Source organism: Bos javanicus, chromosome 18 (genome assembly GCF_032452875.1).
Source record: "Bos javanicus breed banteng chromosome 18, ARS-OSU_banteng_1.0, whole genome shotgun sequence".
NCBI lineage: Eukaryota > Metazoa > Chordata > Mammalia > Artiodactyla > Bovidae > Bos > Bos javanicus.
Window position 1 is genome coordinate 43523488 of NC_083885.1, and position 15214 is coordinate 43538701.

Consider the following 15214-nt stretch of genomic DNA (forward strand, 5'->3'; position numbering starts at 1 on the left):
TTACAATATCCACTCTGGAAGCTAATGAGGCTCCCCAGGCTGCAGAGGGGAGAGGATGCCACCAAGTACCTCTGGACCTCTCAGCTCTGCCTCGAGCCCCTGAGCAGAGCCCCGTTTTCATACGCCCCCTCTCCCAGGGCACGTGTTCCCTGAGCGCCGAGTTACTTCAGCTGCGTCCGATCTTTGTGACCCTATGGACTGTAGCCCACCAGGTTCCTCTGTGCATGGGATTCTCAAGGCTTACCACTGGCACCACTTGGGAAGCCTCCCCCTCCCAGGGCCTGTCCATAATCCCATAGGTCCATGAATCCCCCCTCCATCAACCCCAGGCTTGAGCACATCCCATACGGACATACAGCCACCATCCAATGTTTGAATGTCTGGACTCTCTCTTTTTTTTTGCGGGGGGTGGGATCACACCTCTTGGCATGTGGAAGCTTAGTTCCTTGACCAGAGATCGAATCCGTGTCCCCTGCATTGGAAGGACACCAGGGAAGTTCCATAAACTCTCTATTTTAAGGCAAACTTAAAGGTAAGTTCAACGAACTGCTATCTCTTTCCAATTTCAAAAATGGGACAGAAGCAACAACCTTCACAGGAAAAAAAAGTGATCTTTATTTTATGTGAGACTGTACTGGGTGTTCTCTGAAATGTAAGTTTTTCAATCACAATGAAATTCAAAAGGCAAATACCTGGACAGAGTGGAGGTTTTTCACATAATGGTGGTTTTTCGTCCTATGGAAGGAAAAAACAGGACAGTAACGAATTGACCTTAGCATCTTCTAAGAGTGGCCTGGCACAAGTCATGTATCAAACATGTAAGCACTTCCCCCGTCTTCATTTCAGCTCTCGTAGTTGCTCGTTTCTTTTAGCTTTAGAAACTTTAATATTCCCTGTTTCTTTTAAATGAACCTAACCCTTAACAGTCCTCCCCTCTTGGCAAGCTCTCTGAGCAGCAGGGGAAGGCCTGCTTTCTTTCTGCCTTTCTGTCCATGAGTTTGGCATCTTTTGACTGAAATATAGTTGACTTATACTAATGTATTAGCTTCGTTGTATTGTAAAGTGATTCAGTTACACATCTATATTTTTCTAATTCTCTTCCATTATAGGTTATTACAAGATACTGAATATAATTCCCCATGCTACAGAGACCATCCATGTTGCTGACCCATTTCATATATAGTAGTGTGTGTTAATTTCATACTCCTAATTTGTCCCTCCTGCCTTCCCCTTTGGCAACTGTAGGTTTGTTTTCTGTATCTGTGAGTATACTTCTGTTTTATAAATAAGATCACTTGTATTGTACTTTTATTTATTAATTTATTTTTTAGATTCCACATATAAATGATATATAATATTCATCTTTCTCTGGCTGGCTGACTTCACTCAGTATGACCATCTCTAGGTCTATCCATGTTGCTGCAAATGGCATTTTATTCTTTTTATGGCTGAGTAATACTCCACTGTGTGTGTATATATGCGTGTGTGTGTGTGAGAGAGAGAGAGAATATACACGGTATCTTCTTCATGCATTGATCTGTTGATGGACACTTCCATGTCTTGGCTGTTATGAAGAGTGCTGCTATGAACACTGGGATATATGGATCTTTTTGAATTAGAGTTTTCTCCTCTTCTGAATATATGCCCAGTAGTGGGATTGCTGAACGACATAATAACTAGCTTTTAGTTTTTTTAAGGACCCTCCACACCATTTTCCACAGTGGCTACACCGATTTACACTTCCACCAGCAGGGTTCCCTTTCCTCCACACCCTCTCCAGGGTTTATTTGTGATCAGTCACTGTGGTCACGTGCAGGTCCTACGAGTGACAGGCCACCAGTTCACATTCTAAAACACGTGATGTGACTGTAGGGGCTGAGCAGAGGTGGACAAAGCAAATTCTAACTGGCCCTCTCTCCTTGGGATATGCAAAAAGACCCCATAAGCTGCACAGAACCACGTTTTTAAAGCACTGAGAAAAGAATCAAGACCCTCCTTTTCAACTCGAAACTTAGAGGAAAGGGAAGTCTTTGAATTTTTGTTCATTTTTCTACTACACATCAGCCTGATATTAAGTTTCTAATTTCTGCTGAAAAGTAGATAAGGTTATAAATTAACTCTACCGAGAAGTTTTTAATTTTTAAACTCCCTTGACATCACAGAATTAAAAAGTTAAGTAGAACTATTTCCATGTCTGCAAACTGGTTACTGTCTATTCATTTTACAAAGTAGAAAGCAAATATAAGTGTTTTCTAACCCCTCAATATATTACATTCATTTTAAACTATGCAAAACATGAGTTTCTTCATGTTTTAAAACTATTTTTTAAAAAAACATTCAATAGTAAAGTGTACAATGACAGAAAAAACAAAAACCAAAAAAAGAAAGAAAAAAAAAAAACTAGACCATGGAAAAGAACACTTAACAGAAGCTTTTTCCCCCACAAATCACAAAAGTTGTTTTGAAATTATGGTAGAAATTCTATTTAAAAAGAAAATCCATTTTTAAAAAAACAATTCTTACCTTTAATTTCAGAACAGAATGTTTTCCATCTGATGAAAACAGAGAGAGAAAACTTTGTAAAGCGGAGAAAGACATCTGACAGCTCTGAAGAGTACAATCTTAGGCACTCACCTTCTGCACACGAGCTGAACCAGCCCACGAACCGCCCAGCTCTGAACTGCGCTCTCCCCCTGCTCGTTCCTGACCGCCTTCAGTGGCTCACACGACTGCAGAGCTCAGGCCGAGCTCCTCCGTGTGCCTGTGAGCCTGCCTGCCTTCCCAGCACCCTTGCCCGCGCCCTCCACCATTCCACCCGCCATTCCCCACGGGGGCGAAGGTGCCACTCTCCCTGCCTCCTCTGCCTCCAGCAGCAGTCCACTTGCTCAGATGCTGGTACCTCGACCAAAGGATGGCAGTGTCCAAGCTTCTTGGCTGGGTACTGCTAGGGTACAGGGTGGCTGGCACCTCAGGCTGGTAGCCTTGAGACAATAACCATCAGCTGGCATTTATGGAGGATGTTTTGCTTCGTGTGCCTGCGTGCATGCTTGACTGTTCAGTTAGGTCTGACTCTCTGTGATGCTGTGCGCTGTAGTCTGTTATGCTCCTCTAGGCAAGAATACTGGAGTGGGTTGCCATGCCCCTTGTCCAGGGGATTTTCCCAACCCAGGGACTGAACCTGGGTTTCCTGCATTGGCAGGCGGATTCTTTACTGGCTGAGCCACCAGGGAAGCCCTGCTGTGCTTCACTCACATGACTGAATTTAATCCTTCTAAGACTCTTAGGAGAGGTGCACTCAAACTTAGGAGAAGTGGGGTTAAGGAACTGGCCAAGTCTCACGCCACCTGAAAGTGACAATGTCCAGGAGCTTTTAATGCCCACCACAAGCCAAAAACCACTCTAGGAACTTCACTCTCTCCTAACCACCACCTGTGCTCCAAGTTCATGTTACCCAGTGTGCCAGTTAACACTGCCTTTAACTTCCAACCCCACCTTTACTGCCTGCTCCTGTTACTGCAGCAGCTCTCCTTTGTCTGGTGGTGCAATAATAAACCTCACCAGTAGAGGGTGCAAAAGAGACACTGGAGGAGGAAAGGGCTTGGGTTCCTCATTCCACGGGTGATGTCTCCACCCCCATCTATTGTCCTGGGTCCCTCTTTCTCCCTCCTCTCCTCCCCTCTTTCTAGATGGCCAGCAGCACTTCCCCACAGGTGGCTCCTCCTGGAACTCCCCTACAGACAGCAGCTTTCCAGTGAATTCTGTTAGCACCACACCTCAGCTAACTTCTCCACCTGCCAGCAGGCCAGAGCTGCACCCTTTGGGGCCCCATGTTAACTACATAGGAAGCAGCTGTTCCCTCTGTCATTCCCATATTCTTTAGATTTATTTCTACCCCTTAATAGGCAATCCCATTACAGTTAGTAATTCTTGACATTAAACTTTCCCGGTTCAAATCATCATGGACTTTCTTTCCTTTTTTTATTTGGCCACTCAGTTCCCCAATCAGGTATCGAACCTGGGAAGTTCACCAGGGAATTCCCTCACCATGTATAGATACTTTCTGTCTCTTGATTAGTTCTGACTGATAGTATGATGCATCAGGCTTTAGAAAAATAATGCAGACATTGGAAAGTGGATGGCTATGTATGAACATAAGGAGATATTCAGGACGTGTTATAAGATTTTTTTTTAAGGTAATTAAATATCATGTATGTACATACACATTCTAAGCTGTTAAAATTATACTTGATGGAAGTACAATTATGTATGTTTAACTTCATGTATTTCTGCATTTTTTACAGTGAGAAAGTATTAATTCTAAAAGAAACATACTTTCTACTTGAACTTAACACACACATGGATTTTCCCACAAGGATAGAATATGCTGTCTAACCAAGTGGCATTTTCTGGTACAGGTATTAGAAGGCTGGCATTCTGTCTTCCAATCAGTCCCCTTTATATGAGAGTCTCCTTGGGCCCTGGGCTTCCATAGTGGCTCAGATTGTGAAGAATCTGCCTGCAATGCAGGAGACCCAGGTTAAATCCCTGGGTCAGGAAGATCCCCTGGAGAAGAGAATGGCTACCCACTCCAGTATTCTTGCCTGGAGAACCCATCGACAGAGGAGCCTGGCGGGCTATAGTCCTTTGGGGTCGCAGAGCTGGACACGACAGAGTGACTAACACGTATCTTACTTATCTCCTTGAGCCCAAGCAATTCCCTGAGGGTCCTGATAAAGTAGTTATCGGTGCCCACTGCATGCCAGGCTCTCCTTCTCACTTCTCAAACACAAGCCACATATTAGGAAATGGAAAACGGCCTTTGCTATTAATGAGCTGAATTCTCTCACTGTGCCAAACAAAATATACAAAGGTATGCCGTTCCAAAGCTGTATTATAAATATATCCATGCGTTCATTCACCCAAATCACCTGAAGTGACAGGCAGCCGTGGGCCAAGCCCTGCTCCGGGCCCTAGAGCCAGCCTGGTGAACAAGACAGACAAGCTCACTCAGCCAGCCCGAGGAGCTCACTGCGCGCCCATCCCGCATGGCACTGGTCATGGGTGCAGAGAGGAAGGAGCACGTGGAGCTTCAGAGCCTGAGTCCCGATGCTCCCCCAGAGATCCTCTCACGACTGACAGAATGGCAAAATGGACTCCAAAGTGAAGGCCTTATGCATTAAAGACAACCAAACACCCACGCAGTCATTTTCACTGTATCCCAGGAAGAACAAAGCTCAGGGATATTCTCACTTAAAATCATGGAACCACGGTACGGAGGTGCAATGGTTATATGTTCCTCCAAATGAACCAATATTTATGGCCATAAAATGCTTTTACGTGAAATGTTTTAAAAACAAATTTTTTTTTTTTTTACCTTTTCCTTGTGTATTCTCTGGTGGAATAGGTGAGCCTGGAAACCCATCTTGTTCAGAAATACTTTCCTCATCTTCAGTGTCCACCCCGTGTGACGATGGAACCTTTTTGTTATCGAAGACAGAGGAACAACACGTGGTAAGCACTTCTGTATAAACTTCCTCCCAACAAACTCAGCTGTCTTATTCCATACCCTCTCCACTGCTACCTCCCCTCCAAGACATAAAAGGACTACACCCGTGGGTCCCTCAGGAAAAGCCCAACGGCAAAGGCAGTGCCATCCAAATTATGCTTAAGCCAGCGGTCCCCAAACATTTTGGCACCAGGGACTGATTTCATGGAAGACAGTCTTTCCACAGATGGAGGTGGGGGGCTGGGGATGGTTCGGGCAGTAATGCAAGCCACGGGAGCAGCAGATGAGGTTTCACTTGCCCACCCACCGCTCACCTTCTGCTGTGCAGCCCAGTTCCTAACAGGATAGTCCGCAGCCCGGGAGTTGGGGACTCCTGGCCTAAGCCACAGAGACCTTCACAGCTATGCTGCACCGCATCCCACCCCATGCTACCTGGGCACCTGGCTTCCCCATTCCTGCCAGGGACCAACTCAGGAAAAGGAGCTGCCTCCAGCCTGCTCTGTGCAGCACCCAGTACCACCGTGCCCTGGTGCTGATGCTGTGTTGTTCACCTCTACATGGGGCAAGAGCTGCCGACCTGCCCTGTGAGAACCCTCACCAAGGCAACTGTTGGGGATCGGGGCCCATTACGCTTGCTGGCTAGGAGGCCACTGTGAGTGTTTCCTGATGGAATGGGACTCTCCCCCCATCACTATCTGTGAAAAACTCCCTTGCAGGGTCACGAATGGTAGAGCTGCCCCCCACAGTCCTGTGAGCTGGGTCTGGGACCACCCCGATGAGCAGGAGGCTGCCTCACTGGCAGAGCTCTGGGAGAGGGGGGGGTGTGAGGACAGAGGCTGCCCTCAGGGAAGAGCAGAGAACCAGGTCTTGTACAATAAGCTGAGGCTGGTGCTCCCTGGGTGGCTTCCCTTCCACTATTCTGACTCTTCGTAAAATCCTGCTTATGTGATCAGCCTGGCTTAGCTGTGCTGTGCTGCAGGCCATGGACGTTCCATCCCCATGGCTGGGAAGGGGGCAGCATTGACCAGCAAGATGCCCACAAGAAGGGGCATTTCAGGGCCAAAAACTAAGGCTCACAGGCCCACCAGGCTGGGGGTAGAGGGCTCTGGGGTGACATGGCTCAGAGCTGCAGAAAGGTCTCCCACTCTACTCATCATTGAAGAAATTAAAAAGAAATGAATCTCTTAAGCTTTTAGCTCCTAGGGACCATCTGCCTTGTTTACCCTGTCAAAGGTATATTAAGCTACTCACTTTTATTTAGGAAGTATGAAATGCTAAGGCGACTCAAATACTATCATGAAAAGTGAAAGTGAAAGTCGCTCATTCGTGTCTGACTCTTTTCGACCCCATGGACTATACAGTCCATGGAATTCTCCAGGCCAGAATACTACAGTGGGTAGCTGTTCCCTTCTCCAGGGGATCTTCCCAACCCAGGGTTCGAACCCAGGTCTCCTGCATTGCAGGCTGATTCTTTACTAGCTGAGCCACCAAGGGAAGCCCAAATACCATCATAACGATACCCTATTATGGAAAACTGCTTGTTAGTATCTACTTGTACAATGGCTGATAGTACCTTATGGCTGCTTATGCCTTATGATTATACATACACCACTCATCAGTATATACGAGTGGTACATACCCACCACACATGAATGTTCATAGAGCACTCTTCCTAAAAGCTCCAAACTGGAAACAACCAAATATCCACCCTTAGCAGAGTAAATAAGTTACTGGATGTTACAGCTGTCCCATGGGATATCACACAACAATAAGAATGAACCAACAACTTCCACACAATGACAGAAGGCTCTCAAACACTCCAAAGCATACAAAATGTATGATGAAAGTCACAGAATCTCTAGAATGTGCTGTGTGCTTAGCTGCTCAGTTGTGTCCAAATTCTTTGCGACCCCATGGACTGTAGCCCACCAGGCTCCCCTATACATGGGATTCTCCAGGCAAGAATACTGGAGTGGGTTGCGATGCCCTCCTCCAGGGGAATCTTCTGACCTAGGGATCAAACCCAGGTCTCCTGTATTGCTGGCAGATTCTTTACCATCTGAGCCACCAGTGAAGTACAAAACTAATCTAAGGTGATTTTTCTAAGATCTAATCTGCTCTTGGAGTCAGGGCAGCGGTTAACTCTGGGGGAGCAATGACTCTTCTCAGTCACAGAGGACTTCGGCAGTCTAGCAGTATTCTTCTTCTTCTTTTAGTCTGGGTGGAGGCTACTTTGCAAAAATTCACTGAGCTGTAAAGTTACAGCTTATGTGTCTTTTGTGTATATATAATACATCGATAAATAAGCCTAAAGAATTTGTGACAACATTCTAGAAACACTCTAAAGTTTTAATGCAAAGCATTGTTAAAAGTACCAAATACTTCAGAGTGTGAAAATCACCTGAGTAACTAAAAGAAAAGTTGTCTGGGTGCTGAAGGGAGAGAGGTGGAAGCCAGGCGCCCCAGCCACAGTGCTGCCATCCCAGTGGCCAGGAGTGGCCTTTCCCACATCCGTCTGCAGCCTTGGCCTAAGCGCCTTCATTCTCCTCCTGGGGAGGACGCTAACTAGGATTTTAAAGAGTAAAATGTACATGCTAGAATTTACAGGGTGATTATTGGTGGGGGGGAGAAGCTAGTATAACTTAAGCTAGTTGAGGGAAAGAAATAGAACTAAAAAATCCATCAATTCAAAAGAATGAACAAGAAAAAAGATACAGAGCAATAGGACAAGCAGGAAACACAGAAATGACAGATTTAAACCCAAATATACCCATGAATACATTAAACATAAAAGAACCAAAAGCTCTAGTAAAAAGACAAAGGAAAATTTTGTCAAATTTGGTTAACAAAAACTATATACTGCATTGAATTATAAACCTTTTTTTGGGGGGGGGGTGGTGTTGTGCAACACGTGGAATCTTGGCTCCCCGATCAGGGATCAAACCCTCATCCCTGCATTGGAAGCAGAGTCTTAACCACTGGACCACCAGAGAAGTCCCAAATTGTACACTGTAAATGGATGAATAGTATGATAGTAATATGTGAATTATATCTTGGTAAACGTAAAGAAAAAACAACTAGATGCTGTTTATAAAACACAGCTAAAAATAAGGATGCAGGAAGGTTAAAATTAAAGGATAGGAAGAAATAGACCATGCAAATATCAAAGAAAGATGGAGAACGTCAGATGAAAAAGACTTTAAGGCAGATCACATTTTCAGAGATACAGAGGGTCACTTTATAGTGACAAACTGTTCAATTTACCAGGGAGGTAAGATTTGAAATTTGTACACACATAAAAATGTAATCAGATGTAAAATAATACATCCTCCCTGATCTCACACCTACACAGTTCAAACGTTAGCCTGTGGGATCTCTTCTCACCCGGAGGTGAAAGCACAGTATTGGGAACCTGGCAGCACAGCAAGGGCGCCTCAGTGTCTAGATCCCGTGACTGTGGGCTGAGCCGACTGTAGAGCCAGCGCTGGTGACCCTGGGGACGCAGAGGGTCCAGCCCCAGACAGAGCTGGCACCTTCCCAGGAGCCTCTCCTCAGATCAGTGATGCCAACATTGGAGCCCCACCACAAAGACACACTAAACAGACACGACCGGTAGAGCAACAGAGGGGTCCAGCTGGCTCCACCCCGAGGTGAAGTCCAGGCAAGAGTGTGGTCAGACTGTGCAGAGAACCCAAGTAACTCGGGGTCGGGGTGGGGCCGCAGGCAACTCTGATCTGTAAGGTGGAGGGGCCTTCGGGCCTGCAGTGGGACCTCTATAGGTCTACAACATGCTGGACCTCCCCTGGTGTGGCATGTTACAGGGAATGAAACAAACGTTTGTGATCCATGCTTCCTCACTGCTGTATGGAGGAGACCTCACTGCTAGAAGGTGGCAGGGTGCATTCTGAGCAGCTTTTGGAATCGGCGGGAGTGACAGCTTGGTGCCTGATCTGTTCTCCTGGCCTTCTACTGCCACCAGCGGGATTCAAGCTAATACAGAGGTGCTCACATTGCTAGAGCAGAGTCAGTGATCTGCACGCATACACACTAACCGTGCGGATGTGTATGTGTAAATGCAGACAGGGAGACTGCAGGCACCTCAGCCCCGCCCACTCAGCAGTCAGTGGCCCTCTTTCTACCTTGCTGAGAGAATCCCAATTTTGTTTGGTGCAAGTAGGCTCGAATCACAGTAATCCTTCTCTCTTCAGCCAGTAACCTGTCAAGGGATGGGCATGTGACCAATGAGCATCCTGCTGGCGGGCCTCTGGAAAAAACGTTCCCCGTCATCAACACAGCACTGCCTGAAGGACCATGCCCCGCTTCCTTCTTCTGTGGGAAGAACTGGCTGCCTCTGGTGATCACAAAGAGCGGGCCAAGGGAATTTCAGGCTCCTGTGTTCAATACGCAGCTGAAACAATTTTGGAATCGCCTACCTTTTCACTTTGTTGTGTGAGAGTTAAATGTCCATTATCTAAACCTTCTGTCTATTTGATTATTTGGAGGCAAGAAGATGATATAGACACAAAGTGACCACAGAGGCCTGTCCTGGAGAGAAGAGGAGGGATGGGACGGCAGGGGTTAGGGGTGGTGTTTGCTTAAAAGCAGCATCAAACTTTTTTATAAGACATGGAAATTCATGTATACTTGGGTAAGAGAAAATCTTAAAGAAACTAAAAGTTAAAAACTGCAGAGAGAACGGGGAAACTCTTATTCCTCAAGAGCAGCAGCAAGAGTCCCCACTATTCCTTGGTCTCCAGAAGTTTCTAGAGATAAATGGTTCACACCTGCATGAATGATTCCTCTCTGGACCCAAGCATACGGCAGATATTCACATACCTGTCTGTGGGTAGTTGGTTGGATGAATAAATGAACAAATGAATGAATATATGGTATTTTATGACAAAATGTTCTGCAAATCCACAAACGCACCAATAGCAAGAATGTGTGACAGAGGAGCTCTAATAACATCTTATCAGTGATTCTATTGGAAAATGGTAGCAGGCATTTTGGGCTTCCCTGGTGGCTCAGCTGGTAAAGAATCCGCCTGCAGTGTGGGAGGCCTGGGTTCGATCCCTAGGTTGGGAAGATCCCCTGGAGAAGGGAAAGGCTACCCACTCCAGTATTCTGGCCTGGAGAATTCCATGGACTATATAAGCCCATGGGGTCACAAAGAGTCAGACATGACTGAGCGACTTTCACTTCATTTCAGCAGGTATTCAGACTACACTCTCCTCACTTAAAACCTACTAAAATCAATGAAAAGAAAGAAAGAAAGCTTAGTCAATGGCCAGAAAACAGATACCAAACCTATGAAATTTGGAAGGGAAAATGTCAGAAGCTGCCAAACCTCCTCAGACTTCAGAAATGCAGACGCTCTGACAGTCACAAAGTGTCACAGGTACAAAGGTTCAAAGTGGTCCTCTGATGGGTGCACTGACAGCAAGGATGTGATGGTCCCAGGAGACGTACAGTCATTCCCACGGGGCAGATGGGAGAGCGGGCGAGGCTGAAGGGAGATGCTGAGAGAGCCCTCCTTTACCCTCCAGAATCCAACTCTGTACTCTCAAAGAAGCTAGATATAGCACAGACTGACATGAGGAATAAAAGAAGAGATCCAGGAGATCAAGAAAAGTAATAATGCAGGACTTCCTGGTGGTCCAGTGGCTAAGACTCCACACTCCCAATGCAGGGGGCCCGGGTTTATCCCCGGTCAGGGACCTAGATCCCACATGCCCCAACTCAAGATCCCTTGTGCCACAACGAAGACCCAGCACAGCCCAATAAACAAACAAAAATATTTTTGCAGGAAAAAAAAAAGTGATGAGGTCACAGAAAAACGTGTGACATAAATCAGCAGAACTCAAACAAGCAAAAGGCAAAATGAAATAAATACAGAGGTAAAAGTTATACTGTACGCATGCTCAGCTGCTCAGTCATGTCTGTCCCTTCACAACCCCATGGACTGTAGTCTGCCAGGTTCCTCTGTCCATGAAATTTTCCAGGCAAGGATACTGGAGTGGGTGCCAAGAAGCCATAAAACACAGTGACAAGGCGCTGAGAGGGATGAGGGTACACAGAGGAAATCACACAAAGTGATGCTGAGAAGAGAATGGAGGGACAAGGGATTAGAGAAAAGATACCAGACAGGGAAGACAAATAAAGGAGACCCAACAAACGCATATCATGTGTTCCCAAAGGAGAACGGAATGAACCGACGATGAAACCAGTCAAAGATAAAATAAAAGAGGGGAGGAAAATATTTCCCAGAAAATAAAAAAAGGGAGGTGGAAAATCCATGTTTTCAGAATTATGTAAACTAAATTTCAGGAAAAAAGGACAGAAAATAATAAACACCACTGTTAATCCTAGTGAAATTACTGAACTTCAAAGGATAAAGATGAACCTACAAAAGTTATCAGGCAGAAAAATCAAGTGACCTCAAATGAGAGAAGAAAGGCTGTAACCCCTTCTCTGCTGTTACTCTCGGCGGTCGTCTCAGAAAGGTTATATATGGTCCCACGCGACCAAGTACCCTTCCTTTGTAACACTCATCATAATTCTAATGGATTAACTTAACTGTGGGACTAGGGAGCCTTGTACTGATTCTCCAGCACCTAGCACATGCCTGGTACTCATCAGATGCTGGACAAATAGGTGTCAAATTATTTACCGACCCAAAGACACTGTCCACGCTGACAGTCCTTTACAGGATGGAGGCGCTGAGGCACAGGGAGGTTATCTGACTTCCCAAGTCATACACCTGGGAAGCAGAGAAGCCGGACTTGGACCCGGGTTTCTGAATGTCCCGGCACTGCTCTTGTTGCTGGGCTCTCGTACCGTGCAAACTGACCACACATTCACACAGCCCGCTTCCCCTCCAGCCTTACTTTTTGTGGCACCAACAAGAAAACTGCTGAAAACAAGACTTGCTTTCCATTGCTAGGCCATTTGCTTTCCATTTGCTAGGCCACTGCTAGGCGGGTACACACTTCGCATGAAGATGTTTGCCCAAACTACCCTGAAACACAGAGAGAGGCGTGAGGCAGAGACTTATACCCAAACTGCCTGACGTGGGCTGGTCTGTGTCCTTATCTTACTAGTTTTGATTGAAAAGAATAAAGGCATAAATTATTTACCTGAGATTACAAAATGCTTATAGTAAAACTAAGGAGCAAATAAGAAGTAAGTGTCTACAGTAAAAATAATACTTAAAAAAACAAAACTAAATGGACAGGGAGGCCTGATGTGCTGTGATTCATGGGGTCGCAAAGAGTGGAACACGACTGAGCAACTGAACTAAACTGCACTGAAGGCAGTGTCTCCTTCACTGCTAGCGCCATCTAGTGATTAAACAGTGGTTTTTTATGCACCAAACACCCATTCTCTTCAAAGATACGTATTTTAATCCTCAAAAACAAACAACAATCTTTACATCTAGCTAACAGTCTTGAGAGGCATAAGGACTGTCAACACAAATGCTGATTCTAAACAGGAGAAACAGGTTTTCCTGATCTGAATCCTGCCTCTGCCACTGGGTGGTGGGCTGGATGACCCTGGGCAAGTCACTTATCCTGTTCTCTCTCACACGTACGCAAACAGGTGTGAAGTAAACGAAATGGCATGTGTGAGCTGCCTGTGCACGTGTGTGTGTGTTAGCCACTCGGCCATGTCCAATTCTCTGTGACTCCAAGGACTGTAGCCCGCTAGGCTCTGCTGTCCATGGAATTCTCCAAGTAAGAATACTGGAGTAGGTTGTCATTCCCTTCTCCAGGGGAATCTTCCCGACCCAGGGATCGAACCCAGGTCTCCTGTGTTATGGGCTGATTCTTTACCGACTGAGCCACCAGGGAAGATATCAAATGCTCAGAAAAAGTCAATGTGTCTTCTTCCCCTTGAGGTACTAATCCTGAGACTGTGGGAAACAAATCCCTTTCCAGCTTCAGGGCCCTTTCATTCATTCCTCTGCAGGTTATGATGAGACCTTTCAACCGCAATCACTTACTAACACTCCACCTCTGGCTCCACCCCTGGGCTGCACTTCGGAAAGGCTTTCCTCTTGGCTGGCATGTGCCCAAAGGTGCAGACCTGCACCCACACACTGCTGCTGGGAAGGCAAGTGGGAACTACTCCTTTGGAGGACATTTTGGCAACACCCACTGGGGTACACATATCAAGTGTGCAACAGAATAATCTAAATGTTCACCAGTAGGTGAGCAGATAAATAATGTGTATGCAACTCAAAAAACTACAAAGCTGAGAGGAGGAAAGATGGGTTCCTGTATGGTGACCTTTGCACAATTAAATATATATACATATAGTAACACATTTGTTTCCGGATACTTATTTGCAGCAAAAGAATAAAAACAGACTTCCAGAACACATCCCAAATCCAGGAGGAGATGGCCTTCCACGGATGAAGCAGATGGGAGACAAAGATTTCAACCCTAACCACAGTTTTCTTTTACTAAAAATTGGAAGCAAAAAAAAAAAGATAAGATGTCAGTACTTGCTCATCCTGGAGAATGAGAACACTAATGAGTTACATTATGTTCTATACCTCAACTGTGGGGGTGCCTGGCTATGGAAAATGCACCTGTTCAGCTTTAACAGACGGCGTCCAACAGTTCCCCCCAACAATGGTGATGCCAACTCCCACTCCCACAGCCCCTCCACCTCCTCCCTAATCCTTGATACGGTTCGTTGCCTTGCTCTACTTTTTAAATTTTTAAAACAAATTTCTGTACTGTACATGGGTCCTTGAGCCACCAAGACACAGTGGCCTGAAAAATAAAATTGTATGTTTCATTAACAACAAAGGAAAACAAACAAACAAACAAAGGAGCTTGTGGAGGGCACTATTCTCTCTCTCCACTCAGGTCAATGTGGTAGCAAGCTTCACTCCCAATTTTCCTATCACATGTCCAGAAGAGTTGAGTGCTACAGCTCTACCTATAGCCTGGGTCCAAAATACCAGCCAGGAAGTGTGCAGCCTTGAGGGCCGGTGGGTGCTCACACGGGCCTTTCAGAGCCCTGGGGGAGACCTTTTTAGGCTCTTGGCACCTGTCTGCCTGTCCAGGGCTCTTTGCTGTGGAGAAACCTAACTCTGCATGTTAAAGCCTGTATATGCTAGAAAGTGATGGTTAGTTTCTGAAATACATAAGGATTCCACAAAATAATTTCCCTAAGACCATCTAAAATGTAATTCAAAGTAGGGAGGATAATCAATAGAAATAAAATCAATATGAACATAGTTTGACATTGCAAGTCTTTAAGTAGAGTCACTACAAGTAACATGTTATAGTGATGGTGAAAAAGAAAAAAAAGAGAAAGGAAAAAGGAATTATGGTGTTGTCTTTTGCCATTAAAGATATGGTGCTATCCCGCTTTCAAAACCCTGGGAACACAAGAGTTTAAACCAGGACGTGTGGGCAATGGTGGAGAACCAGGCTCCTTCAACCAGAGAGGTATCTCGGCTCCCCAACATGTGAAGTGAAGTCACTCAGTCGGGTCTGACTCTTTGCAACCCCATGGACTGTAGCCCACCAGGCTTCTCTGTCCATGGAATTTTCCAGGCAAGAATACTGGAGTGGGTTGCCATTTCCTTCTCTAGGGCATCTTCCTGACCCAGGGATCAAACCCGGGTCTCCCACAATGCAAGCAGACTCTTTACCATCTGAGCCACCAGGGAAGCCCCCTACAGGGCTGAAA

The 15214-nt window shown here is 45.7% G+C and overlaps 1 protein-coding gene across 7 annotated transcripts in view; it reads right to left on the reverse strand.

Moving 5' to 3' along the window:
- Nucleotides 1–15214, reverse strand: part of CEP89 (centrosomal protein 89) — an 82217-nt gene that overhangs the window by 50244 nt on the left and 16759 nt on the right. For 6 of the 7 annotated variants that reach the window (XM_061387906.1, XM_061387907.1, XM_061387908.1 and 3 more), the window contains 3 exons: nt 5375–5477; nt 2524–2552; nt 693–735 (listed from right to left, as the gene is read on the reverse strand). In XM_061387906.1, the coding sequence (XP_061243890.1) occupies nt 693–735; nt 2524–2552; nt 5375–5477 (175 nt within the window). Of the gene's footprint in view, nt 1–692; nt 736–2523; nt 2553–5374; nt 5478–12393; nt 12525–15214 lie in introns of all 7 variants that reach the window. The other variant, XM_061387911.1, reaches the window with a different exon arrangement.